The sequence below is a fragment of the Oncorhynchus kisutch genome, linkage group LG18 (genome assembly GCF_002021735.2).
Source record: "Oncorhynchus kisutch isolate 150728-3 linkage group LG18, Okis_V2, whole genome shotgun sequence".
In the NCBI taxonomy this organism is placed as follows: Eukaryota; Metazoa; Chordata; class Actinopteri; order Salmoniformes; family Salmonidae; genus Oncorhynchus; species Oncorhynchus kisutch.
Window position 1 is genome coordinate 74,342,893 of NC_034191.2, and position 20,997 is coordinate 74,363,889.

The 20,997-nt window shown below is 41.6% G+C and overlaps 3 protein-coding genes across 5 annotated transcripts in view; 1 reads left to right on the forward strand and 2 right to left on the reverse strand.

The window, feature by feature from the left end:
- Positions 1-2,579: 2,579 nt before the first annotated feature.
- Positions 2,580-13,454, reverse strand: LOC109909797 (twisted gastrulation protein homolog 1-A-like). Of its 2 annotated transcripts, none has more exons than XM_031796783.1 (5): positions 13,235-13,454; positions 12,439-12,581; positions 9,448-9,547; positions 6,841-7,113; positions 2,580-5,259 (listed from the first exon to the last, which is right to left on the reverse strand). In XM_031796783.1, the coding sequence occupies exons 2-5, from the start codon at positions 12,556-12,558 to the stop codon at positions 5,078-5,080; spliced, it is 675 nt and encodes a 224-aa protein (XP_031652643.1). In that variant the 5' UTR covers positions 12,559-12,581; positions 13,235-13,454; the 3' UTR covers positions 2,580-5,077. The 2 variants fall into 2 exon arrangements, with proteins under 2 accessions (XP_031652643.1, XP_031652642.1); XM_031796782.1 differs by having other exon boundaries at positions 13,281-13,427.
- Positions 13,455-14,069: 615 nt separating this feature from the next.
- LOC109909796 (gamma-soluble NSF attachment protein) lies at positions 14,070-19,692 on the forward strand. 2 transcript variants are annotated; one of them, XM_020508825.2, is made up of 12 exons: positions 14,070-14,280; positions 14,648-14,715; positions 15,560-15,644; positions 15,896-15,913; positions 16,035-16,065; positions 16,281-16,390; positions 16,552-16,618; positions 16,849-16,919; positions 16,999-17,077; positions 17,162-17,241; positions 17,795-17,924; positions 18,733-19,692. In XM_020508825.2, the coding sequence occupies exons 1-12, from the start codon at positions 14,228-14,230 to the stop codon at positions 18,865-18,867; spliced, it is 927 nt and encodes a 308-aa protein (XP_020364414.1). In that variant the 5' UTR covers positions 14,070-14,227; the 3' UTR covers positions 18,868-19,692. The 2 variants fall into 2 exon arrangements, with proteins under 2 accessions (XP_020364414.1, XP_031652641.1); XM_031796781.1 differs by having other exon boundaries at positions 15,896-16,065.
- Positions 19,468-20,997, reverse strand: part of LOC109909631 (piezo-type mechanosensitive ion channel component 2) — a 188,537-nt gene continuing 187,007 nt past the window's right edge. Inside the window, exon 47 of the mRNA XM_031795307.1 lies at positions 19,468-20,966. Within this exon, the coding sequence (XP_031651167.1) occupies positions 20,711-20,966 (256 nt within the window). The 3' untranslated portion in view covers positions 19,468-20,710. The remainder of the gene's footprint in view (positions 20,967-20,997) is intronic.

Genomic DNA, 20,997 nt, shown 5'->3' on the forward strand with positions numbered 1-20,997 from the left:
CGGTCCCATTCTGTGAGCTTGTGAAGCCTACCACTTCGCAGTTGAGCCATTGTTGCTTCTAGATTTTTCCACTTCACGCTAACGGCACTTACAGTTGACCGGGGCAGCTCTAGCAGGGCAGGAACTTGACGAACTGATTTCTTGCAAAGGTGGCATCCTCTGACGGTGCTACGTTGAAAGGCCATTCTTCTGCCAGTGTTTGTCTATGGAGATTGCACAGCTGTGTGTTTGACTTTATACACCTGTCAGCAATGGGTGTGGCTGAAATGACCAAATCCACAGGGGGGGGTCTACAGTCATGGCCAAAAGTTGAGAATGACACACATACATTTTCAAAGTCTGCTGCCACAGTTTGTATGATGGCAATTTGCATATACTCCAGAATGTTATGAAGAGTGGTCAGATGAATTGCTATTAATTGCTAAGTCCCTCTTTGCCATGCAAATGAACTGAATCCCCCCCCCCAAAAAAAATCCACTGCATTTCAGCCCTGCCACAAAAGGACCAGCTGACATCATGTCATTGATTCTCTCGTTAACACAGGTGTGAGTGTTGATGAGGACAAGGCTGGACATCACTCTGTCATGCTGATTGAGTTTGAATAACAGACTGGAAGCTTCAAAAGGAGGGGGGTGCTTGGAATCATTGTTCTTCCTCTGTTAACCATGGTTACCCTCAAAGAAACACGTGCCGTCATCATTGCTTTGCACAAAAAGGGCTTCCCAGGCAAGGATATTGCTGCCAGTAAGATTGCACCTAAATCAACCATTTATCGGATCATCAAGAACTTCAAGGAGAGCGGTTCAATTGTTGTGAAGAAGGCTTCAGGGCACCCAAGAAAGTCCAGCAAGAGCCAGGACCGTCTCCTAAATTTGATTCAGCTGCGGGATCGGGGCACCACCAGTACAGAGCTTGCTCAGGAAAGGCAGCAGGCAGGTGTGAGTGCATCTGCACACACAGTGAGGCAAAGACTTTTGGAGGATGGCATGGTGTCAAGAAGGGCAGCAAAGACGCCATTTCTCTCCAGGAAAAACATCAGGGACAGACTGATATTCTACAGGTACAGGGATTGGACTGCTGAGGACTGGGGTCAAGTCATTTTCTCTGATGAATCCCCTTTCCGATTGTTTGGGGCATCCAGATAAAAGCTTGTCCGGAGAAGACGAGGTGAGCGCTACCATCAGTCCTGTCATGCCAACAGTAAAGCATCCTGAGACCATTCATATGTGGGGTTGCTTCTCAGCCAAGGGAGTGGGCTCACTCACAATTTTGCCTAAGAACACAGCCATGTACAAAGAATGGTACCAACACATCCTCCGAGAGCAACATCTCCCAACCATCCAGGAACAGTTTGGTGACGAACAATGCCTTTTCCAGCATGATGGAGCACCTTGCCATAAGGCAAAAGTGATAACTAAGTGACTCGGGAACAAAACATTGATATTTTGGGTCCATGGCCAGGAAACACCCCAGACCTTAATCCCATTGAGAACTTGTGGTCAATCCTCAAGAGGCGGGTGGACAAACAAAAACCCACAAATTCTGACAAAACTCCAAGCATTGATTATGCAAGAATGGGCTGCCATCAGTCAGGATGTGACCCAGAAGTTAATTGACAGCATGCCAGGGCAGATTGCAGAGGTCTTGAAAAAGAAGGGTCAACACTGCAAATATTGACTCTTTGTATCAACTTCATGTATTTGTCAATAAAAGCCTTTGACACTTATGAAATGCTTGTTGTCATTATACTTCAGTATTCTATAGTAACATCTGACAAAAATATCTAAAGACACTGAAGCAGCAAACTTTTAGGAAATTAATGTCATTCTCAAAACTGTTGGCCACGACTGTACATACTTGTGTGTGTATAAATAGTGTACGTTTTGTTCTGAGATAGTTAACATGAGCTTAATTTTTTTTTGACATAAATGTTTCAAAATTAACGAACTACGTTAAGGGATGAAGATGACTTCATACAGCAAAACCAGATTTCCTGTGTTCACCGCAGACCTTATTTTCAGCATTTTATCCAACAACGCCATTCTTTTTCACCTTAGGCTTTGTCCAAAAAAGCCCATTACTGTTACTCTCTCTTCCCTTTATCAAAGACCATTTGAACTAAACCGAACCCGAAATTCATGTCCTTCATAAGATCCATTCCTCCATGCTTTTACAGCCAACACAATAGCATCATTGTCCAACGCTGCAACAAGGATGTCTGCCTGCACGCAACCCCGATCGACTGCATTGCAGCAGGTTTGGCTGGCTTGTCATGTCAGGTGGACAGACTGTTCACGTGACCAGAGCCATCCTCCTGAGACAAAGGCTTCTTTGTGAGGCCTTGGATGTACCCGACAAGACCAGACACACAACACTTTTGTTGCCTGTCAGCTGGGCACAGCCCACTGGCTATGTGACCCAACATCATGCTCCTCACTTCTCCATGCCTCTTCTTCCTCTTCTAGCTACAGGGAAAGTGGGACACCTGGGTTGTGTGGCAAACCGATTTAGAATGCCCTGGATGAAAATAAACTATTAGGCATCTCTTGTAGGAATCAAATGCTCCTGTGGGGAAACTGTTTAGTGTAAACATGAGAAATGTTTAATTTATTACATTTTTACACAAAACATTATTTTACTGTTTGCCATTTGGAATGAAGTGTTTTACATGTTTCTGTCACAATTCAAATAATATTATTGCTTTTACATACAAGGTATCTACTTTACTTTCCTCACCCCATTTTCATTAGCGCTTATATGTGAATAGTTGCATTGGCTTAGAAATTAAAGAGTTTGTCTTTAGTACCTTACTGCTTCCATAAACCACATTGCTCCACTCCTGTGCCAAATAACCAACATTTTCTGTTTCACGAGACCCACTGGCTACACGACAACCCTATGAATAACTCGACAGATCAAGGAAATAAGCGCGACAGTGAACCAGCACAAGAAAGCAAGGACACAAACCAATTGAATGTAGCACATACAACCTCTACAAGACCAATAAAGCTGCGCCAAGATGTTGCAGTAACGTGTCTGCTGCTCTCTGCCAGCCTCTGTGGCCCTAATTGAAACCAAATGTTGCAGAGCTTTAATAAGCATAGCTAAAGACATGAAGAACAAGGGATAAACACAGAGGGCAATAACAACCGGGTTCCTCTGTGACACGACTTACAGTACACACCTCGGAGTGGAACACACTCTGGCCTGAAACAGATCCCACCAGACTACCTTTCGACCAATCAACTGTTCCATTCCGGAGTGTGTATAGTAACAGTGTGGTATGCAGTCAAACAACATACTTGTGCTATAATGAAAAATGTTGACAGTATGAAACAAATCATCTTAAAAGGTGCCTGTAAAATCAAACCTGTTGTCTGTGAAAGGCTGGCCATCAGTTTTGATTGAATATGGCAGTCGTTTAAAATAACATACACTAAATGGTCAGAAGTATGTGGACAACCCTTCAAATGAGTGGATCCAGCTATTTCATCCACACCCGTTGCTGACGTGTGTTTAAAATCGAGCACATAGCCATGCAATCTCTATAGACAAATGTTGGCAGTAGAATGGCCCTTACTGAAGAGCTCAGTGACTTTCAACGTGGCACCGTCATAGGATGCCACCTTTCCAAGTCAGTTTGTCAAATTTCTGCCATGCTAAAGCTGCCCCAGTCAACTGTAAGTGCTGTTATTATGAAGTGGAAACATATAGGAGCAACAACGGCTCAGCTGTGAAGTGGTAGGCCACACAAGCTCACAGAACGGGACCACCGAGTGCTGAAGTGCGTAAAAATCGTCTGTCCTCGGTTACAACACTCACTACGGAGTTCTACTGCCTCTGGAAGCAACGCTAGCACAAGAACTGTTCGTCGGGAGCTTCATGAAATGGGTTTCCATGGCCTAGCAGCCGCACACGGGCCTAAGAATACCATGCTCAATGCCAAGCATCGACTGGAGTGGTGTAAAGCTCTCAGCCATTGGACTCTGGAGCAGTGGAATTCTCTGGAGTGATGAATCACGCTTCACCATCTGGCAGTCCGACGGAGTAATCTGGGTTTGACGGATGCCATAAGAACGCTACCTGCCCCAATGTACAGTGCCAACTGTAAAGTTTAGTGGAGGAGGAATAATGGTCTGGGGCTGTTTTTCATGGTTCAGGCCGCTTAGTTCCAGTGAAGGGAAATCTTAACGCTACACCATTCTAGACGATTCTTTGCTTCCAACTTAGTGGCAACAGTTTGGGAAAGGCCCTTTTCTGTTTCAGCATGACAATGCCCCCATGCACAAAGAAAGGTCCATACAGAAATGGTTTGTCAAGATCGTTGTGGAAGAACTTGACTGGCCTGTACAGAGCCCTGACCTTAACCCCATCAAACACCTTTGGGATTAATTGGAATGCCGACTGTGAGCCAGGCTTAATCGACCAACATCAGTGCCAACCTCACGAATGTTCTTGTGGCTGAATGGAAACAAGTCCCCGCAGCAATGTTCCAACATCTAGTGGAACGTTTTCCCAGAAGAGTGGAGGCTGTTATAGCAGCAAAGGGGGGGGACCATCTCCATATTAATGGCCATGATTTGGAAATGAGATGTTTGACGAGCAGGTGTCTATACTTTTGGCCATGTAGTGTATGTTATATAGCTAACAATGACATAATAATTATACAAACAGTATTTACTATGATTGTCCATTACAACAAAAATAAAATGCCATTTCACTACAGATTAGATAACATTGACTGCTTGTCTTTACGCAGCTATAGATATATATATATATAAAAAACGATTTGTCATAGTGACTCTTTCAGCATTAACTATAAGAGAATATAAAACAATCAATATATATTTATTCTCTGCTAGAGAACCTATATAAGATATAAAAACAAATTCAAGAGTGAAAAATAATTTGTAAGGGCTAATATTTTACATCACAATATGGAAACATTTTACAAAAGGCTGAGGCACAAGTCATCTTCCTCGGTCAACCTCATCAGCCCATCTGCATATTGCAGACAGTGCCCCCTTGTGGCATTTTGAGCACAGTACCCTAACGTGGCAAGTCCCATTGGCTTTCATTAGAACAGGCAGTTCATGCACTTGACGGCTTTGCTGCCGTAGTCGAGGCACTCTGGGCCGATGCATTCACAGCAGGCGTTATGGAACCAGCGGTACTTGGAGCCGCCCATGGACTCGCAGTACTGCTTGCACTGGCGGATGGACACGCAGTCATCAAAGTACACCACAGTGCACATGTTATCTGTGGAGGGGGGGGGGAAACATGGAGAAATAAGCCTTTGAATACCTTTGTCCACCTCTATGTATCGTATCAAATTTATTTAAATGTATATATATATATTTTTTTATCACAAAATGAAAGTCCACCTCCTCCATGTGACCTTCCATAGTTTGAACTATTGTGCCACAAGTATGTGTTAGCCAGCTGAGCTAAAGCCTAGTAGAGCCTAACCTCTTGATAGACATGCATCATCCATACTATGCTATAAAGGGCTGCATGCGTATGGCTTGATTTAAGCCCATGTGTTCATCTCTGCCGCCCCACACTCATCCCACCTCATAAGGTTGAGGGCATCCCCCACTGCTGGAGGCCTGACTAATGAGCGTGTTTTCCCAAAGGGAAAACAGATCTGGGTCACAGGTTCACAGAGCGGATACGTAAGGAGCTCGCTCACCCCCCCGCCACAGATTCCTAGTCAATTAGAATCACTAGGACCAGAGGCTGAGGAGAGGACAACTGGAGCGGATGCACATGAAAGTTCACTAGGCCAGCAGCAATATACTCAATAATTTACAGGGCTGCTTGGTTTTCAAATAGCGGCCTGCTAAAACCATCAAACGAAAGCCAAGGCCCTGAGATCTCATAAGCTTTTATGGAGGGGTCGAGCCACAGAGCTCAGTTCAAAGCAGCCTTAGCCATGAGTTCATTATAGCTTAGCCCTCCCCTCCTAAAATAATATGGTCCCTGCCAGGGGGATGAGTTAGGGAACTCATGGGGGTTCCCTAAAATAGTGTGTTGGATCAAAGTCCATATATTTAGAACTTATGGTTTGCCCAATCTGCCCAGGTTAATACCCCTAAAGCCAATTGGGCTGTCCTGATTTGTTATGGGACACACACACACACACACACACACACACACAACCAGTCAAAGGTTTAGACACACCTACTCATTCAAGGGTTTTTATTTTGACTGTTTTCTACATTGTAGAATAATAGTGAAGACATCAACACCAGGAAATAACACATATGGAATCATGTAGTAACCAAAAAAAGTGTTAAACAAATCGAAATATATTTTAAATTCTTTAAAAGTAGCCACCCTTTGCCCCGACAGCTTTGCACACTCTTGGCACTAGCCTTTTAATATGATAAACGTGGATTAGCTAACACAACGTGCCATTGGAACACAGTAGTGATGGTTGCTGATAATGGGCCTCTGTACGCCTATGTAGATATTCCATAATAAAAAGCAGCCGTTTCCAGCTACAATAGTCATTTACAACATTAACAATGTCTACACTGTATTTCAGATCAATTTGATGTTATTTTAATGGACAGAAAATGGACAAAGTGTGCTTTTCTTTTAAAAACAAGGACATTTCTAAGTGACCCAAACTTTTGAACGGAAGTGTATATATAAATAAAATAGTATATTGAAATGTGGAATCTTCAGTCTGTTTTGCTGGTGAACTGAGTTTAATACTCTGATAACAGGCACCTGCACAAGACTGTATGATGTGTCTATGTTTTATTCTCTTATTAAATGAGTACACAGCAGCTATTAGCATCCCAATAATTCAACCCCCTCACCCCTCCCTACCTTCAGTACTTTGGGTGTTATCGTAGCTGGCGTGGATACTGTTCCCAGGCAGGGAGACATTTTGGTGCTGGTCCTCGATGGTCTCCAGGAAAGACACCAGGTTCTCGTGGTAAGATAGTTCCTCGGCCACGGGGAAGGACACCACCATCATGTTGATGGGCGCTTCGCCCTCGGTGAGGGCGCGGAACAGTGAAGGGATGGGTCGGTAGAGTTCCTCCACCGTGCTTTTGGAGGTAGCTGGAGTGTCACTGTAGTTCCTAGGGTTACACATCCCTGTGAGGGGAGACAAGAAGCAAGATAGTAAATATTGAAATAAATCAAATATGACAATAAATGACTGATAATCAGTAAACCACTATTCTTCTCTTGTTCAAATTACCTTGACTAACCTGTACCCCAGCACACTGACTCATTACCCTTATCCTCATTATTGTTATTTTATTGTGTTACTTTTTACATGTATTTATTTGTACTTTAGTTTATTTAGTCAATATTTTCTTAAAACTGCATTTTGGTTAAGGGCTTGTAAGTAAGCATTCCACTGTAAGGTCTACCTGTTGCATTTGGCGCATGTGACAAATAATACAGTGCCTTGCGAAAGTATTCGGCCCCCTTGAACTTTGCGACCTTTTGCCACATTTCAGGCTTCAAACATAAAGATATAAAACTGTTTTTTTTTGTGAAGAATCAACAACAAGTGGGACACAATCATGAAGTGGAACGACATTTATTGGATATTTCAAACTTTTTTAACAAATCAAAAACGGAAAAATTGGGCGTGCAAGATTATTCAGCCCCCTTAAGTTAATACTTTGTAGCGCCACCTTTTGCTGCGATTACAGCTGTAAGTCGCTTCGGGTATGTCTCTATCAGTTTTGCACATCGAGAGACTGACATTTTTTCCCATTCCTCCTTGCAAAACAGCTCGAGCTCAGTGAGGTTGGATGGAGAGCATTTGTGAACAGCAGTTTTCAGTTCTTTCCACAGATTCTCGATTGGATTCAGGTCTGGACTTTGACTTGGCCATTCTAACACCTGGATATGTTTATTTTTGAACCATTCCATTGTAGATTTTGCTTTATGTTTTGGATCATTGTCTTGTTGGAAGACAAATCTCCGTCCCAGTCTCAGGTCTTTTGCAGACTCCATCAGGTTTTCTTCCAGAATGGTCCTGTATTTGGCTCCATCCATCTTCCCATCAATTTTAACCATCTTCCCTGTCCCTGCTGAAGAAAAGCAGGCCCAAACCATGATGCTGCCACCACCATGTTTGACAGTGGGGATGAGCTGTGTTGCTTTTACGCCAAACATAACGTTTTGCATTGTTGCCAAAAAGTTCAATTTTGGTTTCATCTGACCAGAGCACCTTCTTCCACATGTTTGGTGTGTCTCCCAGGTGGCTTGTGGCAAACTTTAAACAAAACTTTTTATGGATATCTTTAAGAAATGGCTTTCTTCTTGCCACTCTTCCATAAAGGCCAGATTTGTGCAATATACGACTGATTGTTGTCCTATGGACAGAGTTTCCCACCTCAGCTGTAGATCTCTGCAGTTCATCCAGAGTGATCATGGGCCTCTTGGCTGCATCTCTGATCAGTCTTCTCCTTGTATGAGCTGAAAGTTTAGAGGGACGGCCAGGTCTTGTTAGATTTGCAGTGGTCTGATACTCCTTCCATTTCAATATTATCGCTTGCACAGTGCTCCTTGGGATGTTTAAAGCTTGGGAAATCTTTTTGTATCCAAATCCGGCTTTAAACTTCTTCACAACAGTATCTCGGACCTGCCTGGTGTGTTCCTTGTTCTTCATGATGCTCTCTGCGCTTTTAACGGACCTCTGAGACTATCACAGTGCAGGTGCATTTATACAGAGACTTGATTACACACAGGTGGATTGTATTTATCATCATTAGTCATTTAGGTCAACATTGGATCATTCAGAGATCCTCACTGAACTTCTGGAGAGAGTTTGCTGCACTGAAAGTAAAGGGGCTGAATAATTTTGCACGCCCAATTTTTCAGTTTTTGATTTGTTAAAAAACGTTTGAAATATCCAATAAATGTCGTTCCACTTCATGATTGTGTCCCACTTGTTGTTGATTCTTCACAAAAAAATGCAGTTTTATATCTTTATGTTTGAAGCCTGAAATGTGGCAAAAGGTCGCAAAGTTCAAGGGGGCCGAATACTTTCGCAAGGCACTGTATGTGAGTTGATACTCAGCATTCACTGTCTGATGGATGCAATATCTTCAACAACCATTGAATAAAGGACATAGACATGGAAGGACTTGAAGCAAATGATGATGCAAAAATCAAATACCCATCCTCATTAACCTCATCCATTCTGACACCTCATTAACCTCATCCATTCTGACACCTCATTAACCTCATCCATTCTGACACCTCATTAACCTCATCCATTCTGACACCTCATTAACCTCATCCATTCTGACACCTCATTAACCTCATCCATTCTGACACCTCATTAACCTCATCCATTTTGACACTTCATTAACCTCATCCATTTTGACACCTCATTAACCTCATCCATTTTGACACCGGTTCTTGTTTCCAATATGCTCACAACTGCACCTAGTCCGTGGCACCTACCCACACAGTCGCAGCACTCCTCCCACAGTGTGCCAAGACAGAGCATACACTCTTTACAGCACGAGCAGTTCCCATCCGAGGGCCTGCACTGACACAGCTCCTGTACATCACAAAACACACACACAAAGTCAGGACTGATAGGAGAGACATTCTGCAACAATCTGGTATAATCCTTCTATCATGTTGTGCACAGGTGTGTTAGTAACACTCAGACAATGCAGTAGCCTCAGTCAGGCTTCAGTCGTAACATGAGGAGAGCAAAAACAACATAAGAGAGTTTATTTATCTTGGTGTGTATCGAGCACATCATAGTTGATACAACGCCAAGAAAATAAACCATATAATATCCTGTCCCTATTTAGAAATCACTAGGGAGAGGATTTGTGTGTGCGCGAGCGGTGACTGTGTGTGTGTGTGTTTGTTTTACTGCGTATGCTTGAGGTTTCCACCGGAGTGAGTGGGCCGACTTCAAGTTGCCTGTTCTGTGACTCCTCCAGTGCAGAGCGGTTGAAAGGGAGAACAGAGGTTAAATTCCAGATGTGCAAAAGGATGGCGCTAACTGAGCCCACAGTCAAGTGTGGTTGTGGCAGCACCTTGCCTGACAACTCAAACTGAATTCTCCCACTGCTCTACGTTCACTACATACTTCAAACTGAGACCACCATAAATGACTTCAAGGATGGCAATGTCAAAATGAGGGGTGTTGTACAAAACAAATCAGAGTATCAAAGCCAATAAAAACGCTGCTTTACCCACGTGTGTTCTGGCTATGGACCAATCGGAACGGTTAGAATGTGTTTGCGTTCTATAAATCATCTGGGAGGTACGCCAGACTCATTGTGGAGAAGAAACTAAAGTCTGTGAAGTAGCGTTTGGCTGGCGCAAGGGAGTTTGGGTAGCCAGGCAAAGACCAATGCCCAGGGAAGGTACACATATATACAGTACCAGTCAAAGGTTTGGACACACCTACTCATTCAAGGCTTTTTCTTTATTTTTACTATTTTCTACATTGTATAATAACAGTGAAGACATCAAAACTATGAAATAACTCATATGAAATCATGTAGTAACCAAAACAGTGTTGAAGAATCTCAAATATATTTGAGATTATTCCAAGTAGCCACCCTTTTCCTTGATGACAGATTTGCACACGCTTGGCATTCTCTCAACCAGCTTCATGAGGTAGTCACCTGGAATGCATTTCAATTAACAGGTGTGCCTTGTTAATTTGTGGAATTTAAATTTCTTCTTAATGCATTTCAGCCAATCAATCAGTTGTGTTGTGACAAGGTAGGAGTGGTATACAAAAGATGGCCCTATTTGGTAAAAGACCATATTATGGCAGCTCAAATAAGCAAAGAGAAACGACAGTCCATCATTACTTGAAGCTCAGTCAACATTTCAAGAATTTTGAACGTTTCTTCAAGTGCAGTTGCAAAAACCATCAAGCTCCATGATGAAACTGGCTCTCATGAGGACTGCCACAGGAAAGGAAGACCCAGAGTTACCTCTGCTGCAGAGGATACATTCATTAGAGTTACCAGCCCCAGAAATTGGCAGTTAACTGCACCTCACAGAGTTTAAGTAACAGACACATCTCAACATCAACTGTTCAGAGGAAACTGTGTGAATCAGGCCTTCATGGTCGAATTGCTGCAAAGAAACTACTACTAAAGGACACCAATAATAAGAAGAGACTTGCCTGGGCCAAGAAACACGAGCAATGGACATTAGACCGGTGGAAATCTGTCCTTTGGTCTGATGAGTCCAAATTTGAGATTTTTGGTTCCAACTGCCGTGTCTTTGTGAGACGCAGAGTAAATGAACAGATGATCTCCGCATGTGTAGTTCCCACCGTGAAGCATGGAGGAGGAGGTGTGATAGTGCTTTGCTGGTGACACGGTCAGTGATGTATTTAGAATTCAAGGCACACTTAACCAGCATGGCAACCACAGCATTCTGCAGTGATAGCGCCATCCCATCTGGTTGCACCTAGTGGGACTATCATTTGTTTGTCAACAGGACAATGACCCATCATACCTCCAGGCTGTGTACGGGCTATTTGAGTAAGAAGAAGAGTGATGGAGAGCTATATCAGATGACCTGGTCTCCACAATCACCCGACCTCATCCCAATTGAGATGGTTTGGGATGAGTTGGACAGCAGAATGAAGGAAAAGCAGCCAACAAGTGCTCAGCATATGTGGGAACTCCTTCAAGACTGTTGGAAAAGCATTCCATGTGACTACCTCATGAAGCTGGTTGAGAGAAAGCAAAGCTATCATCAAGGCAAAGGGTGGCTACTTTGAAGAATCTCAAATATAACACATATTTTGATTTGTTTAACACTTTTTTGGTTACTACACGTGTTATTTCATAATTTTGATGTCTCCACTATTATTCTACAATGTAGAAAATAGTCAAAAAGAAATACCTTTGAATGAGTAGGTGTGTTCAAACTTTTGACTGGTACTTTGACTTGGCTCTCTCATGCACAGCCAAGGTAGACTAGGCTAAATCCTTTGAGGACACTGTGCAGCTGTAAATTGAAAACCTTCACTTCATTGTAGCACTGCCAACTCAGCAAGTTCTCTTTTTTTTTTCTATCTCCCCTCTCTGTTAGTTGAGGGATCCCAGCAACTGTCATGGTTTAATGTGCTTTTCCAGTACAAAGAGAATACTGTGATCACAGCAGAGAATTCAGGTTCATGTAAAATGACTTCAGACATACAGAGGAAATGCATAGTGGGAGGTTAATCACATTTTAGATTAACACCAAGGAGTAAAATGTTGGCATAATATTGTATGGTAGTCGAACTTTACTCTGAAAAAGACAACAATCCCTTATAGAATTTGCATAGAGTTATCTCAACGTCAACGTTATTAGTGAGTGAACCTAATGCCTTTCAGGAAACGTCACACTAAGCGCTTAGCCTTCTTAATTGAATGATGCCTTTCCAAAAACGTTATGCTAAGAGTTTAGCCTTCTTACCTGAATGAGACATTTGCTGACATCACTGGCACAGAGAGCCTTGTTGCAGGCTGTGGTCATGGAAAGTCCCGAGAGAAGGAAAATAAGTGCAGTGGATAGTAAGATTTGAGTAGACTTCATTCCGACACGCACGAAACAGTAACCTGAACCGACAAAAACAGAGACAGACAATAACTTAGAATGTAGCCCTTATTCAATGAGGTAACACAAGACGTCATACGGGCACAAACATACTAATAAAATACAGGAAAAGTCGTGTCAAGGAACCATCCCTTTGATTCAATTGTTATGGTAAATTACCCGCTTGCTTCAAAGGAGCATAATTCCTTTTCTACACAAACCCAAAGTCATCAAACCCATTGCAATGCAAAAAGACATTGGTTTCTCACTTGCTGGCAACTCAATTCTAATAAAGGTTGCAGCGCACGGTCATTAAAACATCTGAATACGTTTCAAATACATGTTCAAACGTTGTATACCTATTACGGTAGTCTAATTCAATAATAGCATGTTTATCATTTCAGTAGTGCAACACTAAGACTTCAGGGTTACATAAGGAAGGAATGTTACATTTTATCCTAAAATTAAACACTTTGGATACATTGTATGAAAAGTCTGACACTTTTCAGGCTGCGTTCATGGACGAGCCTCGTGTTTTGGAGAGGCAAATACGCGACCCAAAGCTATAAACACCTTTTCTCAACATGAACTAACTAGGAAGAAAGAAGGATGGACTTTTTTTTGTCTTGGTAAAGAACCCGCATCAAGAAACCATAGAAGTAGTAAATAAACTTACCTTGCCCAAATAGTCGATTCTTGCTCCAGAGGTGAACGTTTCTTACCTTTGTTTACCTCTACTTTTCCGAATTAAAGCATGTTCTTCTGTTCTGATGGCGTGACTCTCCCCTCTGGCTAAACAAAGCAGACAGTGGTAGGCAAGCGCCTTAAAGAAACAGTTACCATTTCAGGCTGCAGGCACAGTAGCCCTGCAGCTCAGGTGAACCCGAGCCAAGACAACTATGTCTGCTGGCATCATATCATATGCCATTTCTACTTGTCGTGTGTTGATCTGATTTGTTTAGCTATATTCCCCACTGTACATATTTATTAGATTGTTACTTAGTAAATAGTAGCAACCCTTTTGAAAGATAATTCTGATCAATTCACTGATCACATTCACTGATAATGATAGCCAGAAGAGGACTGGGCATCACTCTGAGCCTTGTTCCTTTGTAGGTTGCTTTCTACCTGGCCAGTGTGTTTCTGCCTCTGCATTGCTTGCTTTGGGCTTGGTATCTGTTAAGAACTTTGCAACTGCTGATGTAAAAAGGGCTTTATAAAATAAATGTAATGACCAATAATATTATTAATTATGTAGGCTATATAAAAAAAAAGTCATCCTTTACAATATTGAGAAATTAAATTGCAAATTGTAGGCTAGACTATGAATGAATAAATTAATAACTGGATATTTCATAATGCATTGCGAATAGTGATGAACGAAGACTATGTTACTTTGGTTTACTTTATGGCATTCAATGAAAATAACCTACTTGTTACATTGTTGCCCCTTTTATAAGCAGTAGCTGCAACACTTTGTCGCGATGTATCGTTATATAAAGAAAAGGCAACTCACGGGATTCCGTAGTCAAACCCCGATGACGAAAGAGTCTTCTGAAACCAGTAACGCTAGCACCCAGAGCTAGCTACAGCAACTTCTCACTATATTTTAGTCAGTAGTATGTTTAATACTCATCGTTGAATTACATTGTTAGCTAGTTTGGACCAGATGGCTGCGAAAATCAACGAGGCGCACGACCACATTGCCAAGGCTGAAAAATAGTAAGGAAATATTGCTAGCTAACGTTAGCCAATTTAGCTGTATTGCTTTTGAGCATTTTATTTCAGTAGGTAGCCAGTTCCATAGTATTAACTAGTCTATATTGTAAATATACACATTTACAACACAAGTAGGAAGGAAATTATATTTCTAGTTAAGCATATGCTATTTATCTAGCCACTCTATACAGGATTGGAAGCCAGTTGAGCTGGCTGGCTAACGTTAGTCTCTTCCTGCGCTGCAGTTATTCCTGACAGTATCACTGCATAAATAATAGCACGTCCACATCTGTATTAAACCCTATGGTAAATCCAAATAGACAACCCTGGTGTTATGTTTTCACTGAATATAATGCCTTTCCCCCCAAAGTTTAAGGACCAGTTTCATGAAATGGAAGCCTGACTATGACAGTGCTGCATCAGAGTACTCAAAAGCAGGTATTATATTAAAGGCTATTTATTACACTATTCAATACACCTGAAAACATGTTCCCTTCGACAACGACTGGTGAGCACTAGCCAAGTAAAACTATGTTTAAAAAACCTTTTATTTATTTTATGTTCCACTCAACTCTCTTGATGTGCATCATGGAGTTAAGTTTTACTTGGCTAGTTGGGCAATAACACACTGTCAGTATTACGATGCTAGATTGCACTTAATGTTGCTCAAGTTGTCCAATGAAATAGTTATTTATTATAAACTGGGTGGTTTGAGCACTGAATGCTGATTGGCTGACAGCCATGGTATATCAGCGGTATACCACAGGTATGACTAAACATTTCTTTTTACAGCTCTAATTAAGTTGGAAACCAGTTTATAATAGCAATAAGGCACCTCAGGGGTTTGTGATACATGGCTAATATTAGGGGTGCAACTTTGGTTTTAGAAGTGGGGGGGACATAATAATTATTATTATTATTATAAAACATTTTTACCCAGTCGGATAAACACTGCAAATAGCCTACCTGACCACTCGGAGGCGTCCACATGGTCCTAAAGCACACCGTTGCCTCGTTTTGTATCACATTCCAATGATAAAACGGGGGGGGGGGGGGGGGGGAGCAAAAAATGCAATTTCAGAATGTGTGGGGGACATGTCCCCAGAGAAAGTTGCGCCCCTGGCTAATATACCACAGCTAAGGGCTGTGTCCAGGCACTCTGTGTTGTGTCGAACATAAGAACAGCCCATAGCTGTGGTATATTGGCCATATACCACACCCCCTCTGGCATTATTTCTTAATTATAAATGCATAATGAAGCATTCCCTCCTCCATCTTCCAGCTGTTGCCTTTAAAAATGCCAAGATGCTTGAAGAAGCGAAGGAGGCATACCTGCAAGAGGCAGAAGCCCATACCAACAACAAAACGTATCCTTTCAATGCTCACTTCCTATAGCGGGCTAGGCTTATCACACAATTTTAACAACCATGAATGCTCTCGCAGTAGTCTTGGTAATCTCAGACCTAGGGCATTGTTAATGTGGGTCTGCCTAGGGAGACTACTTTCACAGGGTTGTTTGACAGTTAATGTAGGGATTTTATATGCTACATTTGAACAACATTGACTACAAATCTCATATAAACATCAATGTTTTCTTTTAACTTAACTAAATGTTCAGACTATTCCATGCTGCCAAGTGAGTATGAAAGACATGTCTCATGTAATGCTATTCATAGAGTCCAGATGATGTACAATAGACACTGGTTGGTGTACTTTTGTCTGTATTGGATGTTGCTAAGGAGACATTTCTGTTGCAGAGCACTTGAAGCAGCTGGTATGATGCTTAAGGTTAGTGTTAATGTGATAAACAGTATCTACACTCATGCATTGTTATCAGACGTCGGATCAAATTTGCTGTTATTTTTATTCCATAGTTTTAACTCTTTTGTTGCCCAGTTCAGGATTAAAGCCATTGTTGTTAGTCAGACATTTGACACATGTTTTAGTTTTACTATTAACTACTTACTGAAGCTAATCATTGACAGACATGTGTTTCTCTCCAGGACATGCAGAGGATACCAGAGGCTATCCAGTACATTGAGAGAGCAAGCATGATGTATGTAGAGAACGGCACACCAGACACTGCAGCCTTGGCCCTCGACAGAGCTGGAAAGTACGTAGCCAATATTGATCATCATAGATGGGCTCTAGAAAGTAATTCCCTGTCATCATTGGCATGTCACGAAACGTATTGATGACGCTGATACTTGTTTTTAGTCCTTGTTTTGATGCTCTTTTTTAAATTTAAAGGCGTACCTTTCTTTTTTTTTGTAGGCTAATCGAATCACAGGATCTAGCAAAAGCAGTGGATCTGTACCAGAAAGCTGCATCAGTGTTTGAGGTACAGCTATATGAGTTCAATATTTCATACTACGGAAGACCAGATATCATTGTGTTGCTTCCATGCCACTTCCTCAGTTCAGGGTCACATTTGTAGGGATCTCACTTATTGCATGGCAATATTAACACAGTCCTATTTTTATATTGAATACATTATAATGTTGTAACGGTAATGCAATGTGATCAAATCAATTGAAGCAGTATTGATATGGTGAATGCATATTTCTGCAGAATGAGGACCGTCTACGTCAAGCTGTGGAGATGCTGGGGAAATCATCAAGACTGCTCGTCAGGCAACACAAGTAAATTCTCACTTGCTTTACAGATTTTTCTACATGTCCTACTCATTCCCTACCCGCTAACTGTGTTTTTGTTCGTCAGGCTTGATGAAGCAGCAGTGTCAATTCAGAAGGAGAAGAACATGTATAAAGAAATAGAGAATTACCCAACGTGTTTTAAGGTGCGTTTTACTTATTTAACCTGATTAAGAAAATTGACTGTGTGTTGAAACCAAATTGTTGCCTGTGTATTTGCTTATCTCCAGAAAACCAGTGCCCAAGTGCTAGTCCACCTTCACAGAAATGACTTCGTAGCAGCAGATAAATGTGTTCGAGAGAGTTACAGGTACTGACTTAACTGTAAAAAAATTTTTTTTAACCTTTTATTTAACTAGGCAAGTCAGTTAAGAACAAATTCTTATTTACAATGACTGCCTACCCCGGACGACGCTAGACCAATTGTGCGCCGGATGTGATACAGCCTGGATTCGAACCAGGAACTGATAGTGACACCTCTTGCACTGAAATGCAGTGCCTTAGACCGCTGCGCCACTCGGGAGCTATAATTTCAAATTAAGCAATAAGACCAATATACCACAGCTAAGGGCTATTCTTATAAATGACAAAAGGTGGAGTGCCTGGATACAGCCCTTAGCTGTGGTATATTGATCATATACCACAAACCCCTGAGGTGCCTTATTGCGATCATAAACTGGTTACCAATGTAATTAGAGCAGTAAAAATACATGTTTTGTCATAGCCATGTTATACTGTCTGATATACCATGGCTTTCAGCCAATTAGCATTCAGGGCTCAAACCACCAAGTTTATAATTAAAGATAAATAGGAAAGTAATTTATGACTTATGTTTGACTAACCATTCTAACCACTACTCCTAGTCTGCCGGGCTTCAGTGGGAGCGAGGACTGTATTGCCTTGGAGCAACTCTTGCAGGGCTATGACGAGCAGGATGAGGACCAAGTGCACCGCGTCTGTAACTCGCCCTTATTCAAGTATATGGACAATGATGTGAGTGTGGTACCTAGAGCCTACTATGTAACCAAAGTTTATTTCAAAGCATGTCATCACAACGTTTGAGTGTCTACTTTTAAAATTGTTGTTCAGGGGTGTATTTAGTAGTCGGATTCCGTTGAAAAACATTTAGTCTGTTACAAAATGTTTCAAACAAAAAATGTTTACTCTAGGAAGAAAATGGAATGAGAGGGAGAGGGACCTTCTTGAATTTGTCGAATAGAAACACTTTTTTTTGTTGCAAAACATTTTCCTTTGGACTAAACAGTTTCCATTGCAAAATGTTTTGCCGCAGAATCCGATTAATGAATACACCCCTCTTTACTGTCTCCTTTGATCACATTTAAGGACTTTAAAAGGTATGGAATCATGAGCTGTCCTTTCTATATGAAACCTCTCTCCTAGCCACCCCATAGATGCATTTCCAGGCTAGGCTGAGTAATACAAAGTCAGAGAAGTAGTTTATTAATAGACACAATAGCAGTCCAACTGCTTTTTAAAATGTTATTTTTTACCTGCGTCACCCCTCTAGACCCTGCTTGCTTGTTGTTTTTGTATGATTTATCTTTTCAATTATCATAATATTTGGGAAAAACCTCTCCTGATCTATTTCTGAAAGATACACACATACCTGATTCAAACCAACCAAGGGTTTTCTGATTCGTTAATTAGTTGAATCAGCAAAAACATGGAACTGGCTGGGGGGGTACTCAAAGAGAGATTTGGAATACACTCTACTGAGAAACATATACTGTAGAGACCACTAACTTGCCTTAACCTGAACAAAGTGCCAATGGTCTTGCAGTATGCCAAGTTGTCCATCAGCCTGAGGGTTCCAGGGGGTGGTAAGAAGAAGAAGGCGCCAGCTGCCGATGCTGCGGAAGGAGGAGCAGGTGCCGGAGAGGCTGACGAGGATGAGTATGCCGGTGGGCTATGTTAGCCACAGAACCTGGACTTCCTGTCTGGACCAGAACACTTCCTGTTCCCTGTTAGGAGGGGAGTTTGAATCTTCCACAGCCTGTCCTCTCATTCTGAGCATGTCAGGGAGCATGTCTGCCTTACTCTCCCATCTCCAGAATCCAAGCAACAGCTGCAGGCACTCGGACCATCAAGCATTACGAGTTGCTCAGAACAGTAACATGGTAACGTCGGTGTGGAAAATAATCACATACTACTCAATGATTGAATATATATTATTTGTCCCTTTTTGGGTTTACTGTGATTGTAAAATATTGTTTATTTTGCTGCATTTATTGTGATATAAAATATTATATTGCTTTTGTTGTATTTGCCTCAGTGGATTGATCAGTGATGTTTTTTTATCTTTAAATCTACAACCGTATGCAACAAGATACACAGTGTGAAAATGTAACTTACAATCTAAAAATGCTGTGCCTCAATGATTGATGTGTAAAGGGGTGGATGAATCCATTTCTATAGTATAAAGTGTTAAACAGCTATTTCAGTTGCTATTGTCTGTGTGAAGGCTACACTCATATATGGAATCAAATGAATGCTGAGAAAATAATATAGTGGGTAATTTAGTATAAAGTTATTTATTGTTTTGTTTCATCAGGATTTCAGAATGCCTTTCCACAGTTTTCATATGGCTATGCTTTTTAACCAACTGAAAGATAGAAATGATGATTCCTGTTTACAACTAATCTTAAAATGTGTGTCAAGTATTGTGGAGCATGCAGGCTGGATGTTTGTGGCATGCCTTCTTGTGTTTTTACTGAATAAAATGGCAGCAACATTCTCAACATTCAGCTTTCAAACATGTGCTTTATGCTCAGGTCGCTGAACCACAATAACACCACAAACTGGTTTCCTTACACTATGGAGGTGCACAGACATTATGTATCTCATGACAAGAAAACAATCTATTCACTTACACCTTGTATTGCATGGATTTGATCACATTTTGGTTGACCATGTGAACTTAACACTAACAAATAAAAAAAGGGGGTTTTCAAGCAATACAGGTTACAAGCTTAAAAAAGAATGGCTGAATTGACGCCCTCCTATTCTCAAATCACAGGTCTTCATAGGGGTTCCATGAACATGGACATACTCCATGATATGATAGAAATACTCAGTGTTCATCACATCACTGTTTTTCCCTTTTTAGTTTCTCCTAGGTGTCCTACAGGTTAAAAAAAATACGTATTCCCGTTCTGGTGAGATGATATTCATTTCCTGAGAACGACAGCTCCATTTGATTACTCTTCAGAAACATCACAATAATGGCAACAAAGTATCTTAACTTGTTTTCCATGTCACAACCTCTCGCTGTTGTCTTGCTGGAAAAGTCAAAGCACATCCAGTAGGCTACTGTAAGGTAAAATATCTTGGACAATACAAGTGGCTAGTGTCTCTGTCGCTGTCCCCTTCTCTTCCGTGTAGCTCAAGATAACATGTCTATTCAAGTTCACAGCCAACTATCTGGACAGTATATTGCACAACCCATGGTTCATGTTTCCCAATAGGAAAAAGGCCAGACATCTGTGTCATCTCTAACACACTGACTGACTGATGGCTGCAAATCTTTAGAGATGCACTTAAAGAGTACAAACAAAACACTGCTTCTGCAGTCACCTTTCATGTGTAGGTCACATTGTTTCACTGTAGGCTCGATAGGGAGATGGTTCTTATCACAGTCGCACCAAAGGACGGAGCGCAACAAGCTAGCTTGGAACTTCCTGCTGGATTGTGCTTTTCTTTTTTTTTAGAAATCTATCCTTCTGAGACTTCATGTCTCTGTCGCCTACTAGGTGGCTCTCTCACTTTATTTTCTGGTGCCTGGTCCACTTGATCATAGTCTCTGGTGATCGGTACAGGAAGATGAGCTTGGCATATAGGTCTTCCTCCAGTTCCAGCTCGCCCGTCTCTCTGACCAGGAAGATGTCGGTACACAGCTTCAAGATGCGGTCCACGACGGGCAGCTCCTCGAACATGATGGAGTGCGAGATGCCGCTGAAGAACTCGCGCACAAACTTTCCGATGACGAGCACCACCGAGGCGTAGAGACCCATGATCCTGTCGGTGAGCGACGTAACACATTATATAA

Bases quoted from the DNA above. Each gene is read 5' to 3' on its own strand.
- LOC109909796 (XM_031796781.1), top strand. From the start codon at position 14,683: ATGACAGTGCTGCATCAGAGTACTCAAAAGCAG. The intron at 16,920-16,998 runs GTAAATTCTCAC...TTTGTTCGTCAG, and splicing joins CTGCTCGTCAGGCAACACAA to GCTTGATGAAGCAGCAGTGT. The intron at 17,078-17,161 runs GTGCGTTTTACT...GCTTATCTCCAG, and splicing joins ATTACCCAACGTGTTTTAAG to AAAACCAGTGCCCAAGTGCT.
- LOC109909797 (XM_031796783.1), bottom strand. From the start codon at position 12,558: ATGAAGTCTACTCAAATCTTACTATCCACTGCACTTATTTTCCTTCTC. The intron at 9,548-12,438 runs GTAAGAAGGCTA...TGTGATGTACAG, and splicing joins TCAGCAAATGTCTCATTCAG to GAGCTGTGTCAGTGCAGGCC. The intron at 5,260-6,840 runs GTAGGGAGGGGT...CCCCCTCCACAG, and splicing joins TAACACCCAAAGTACTGAAG to ATAACATGTGCACTGTGGTG.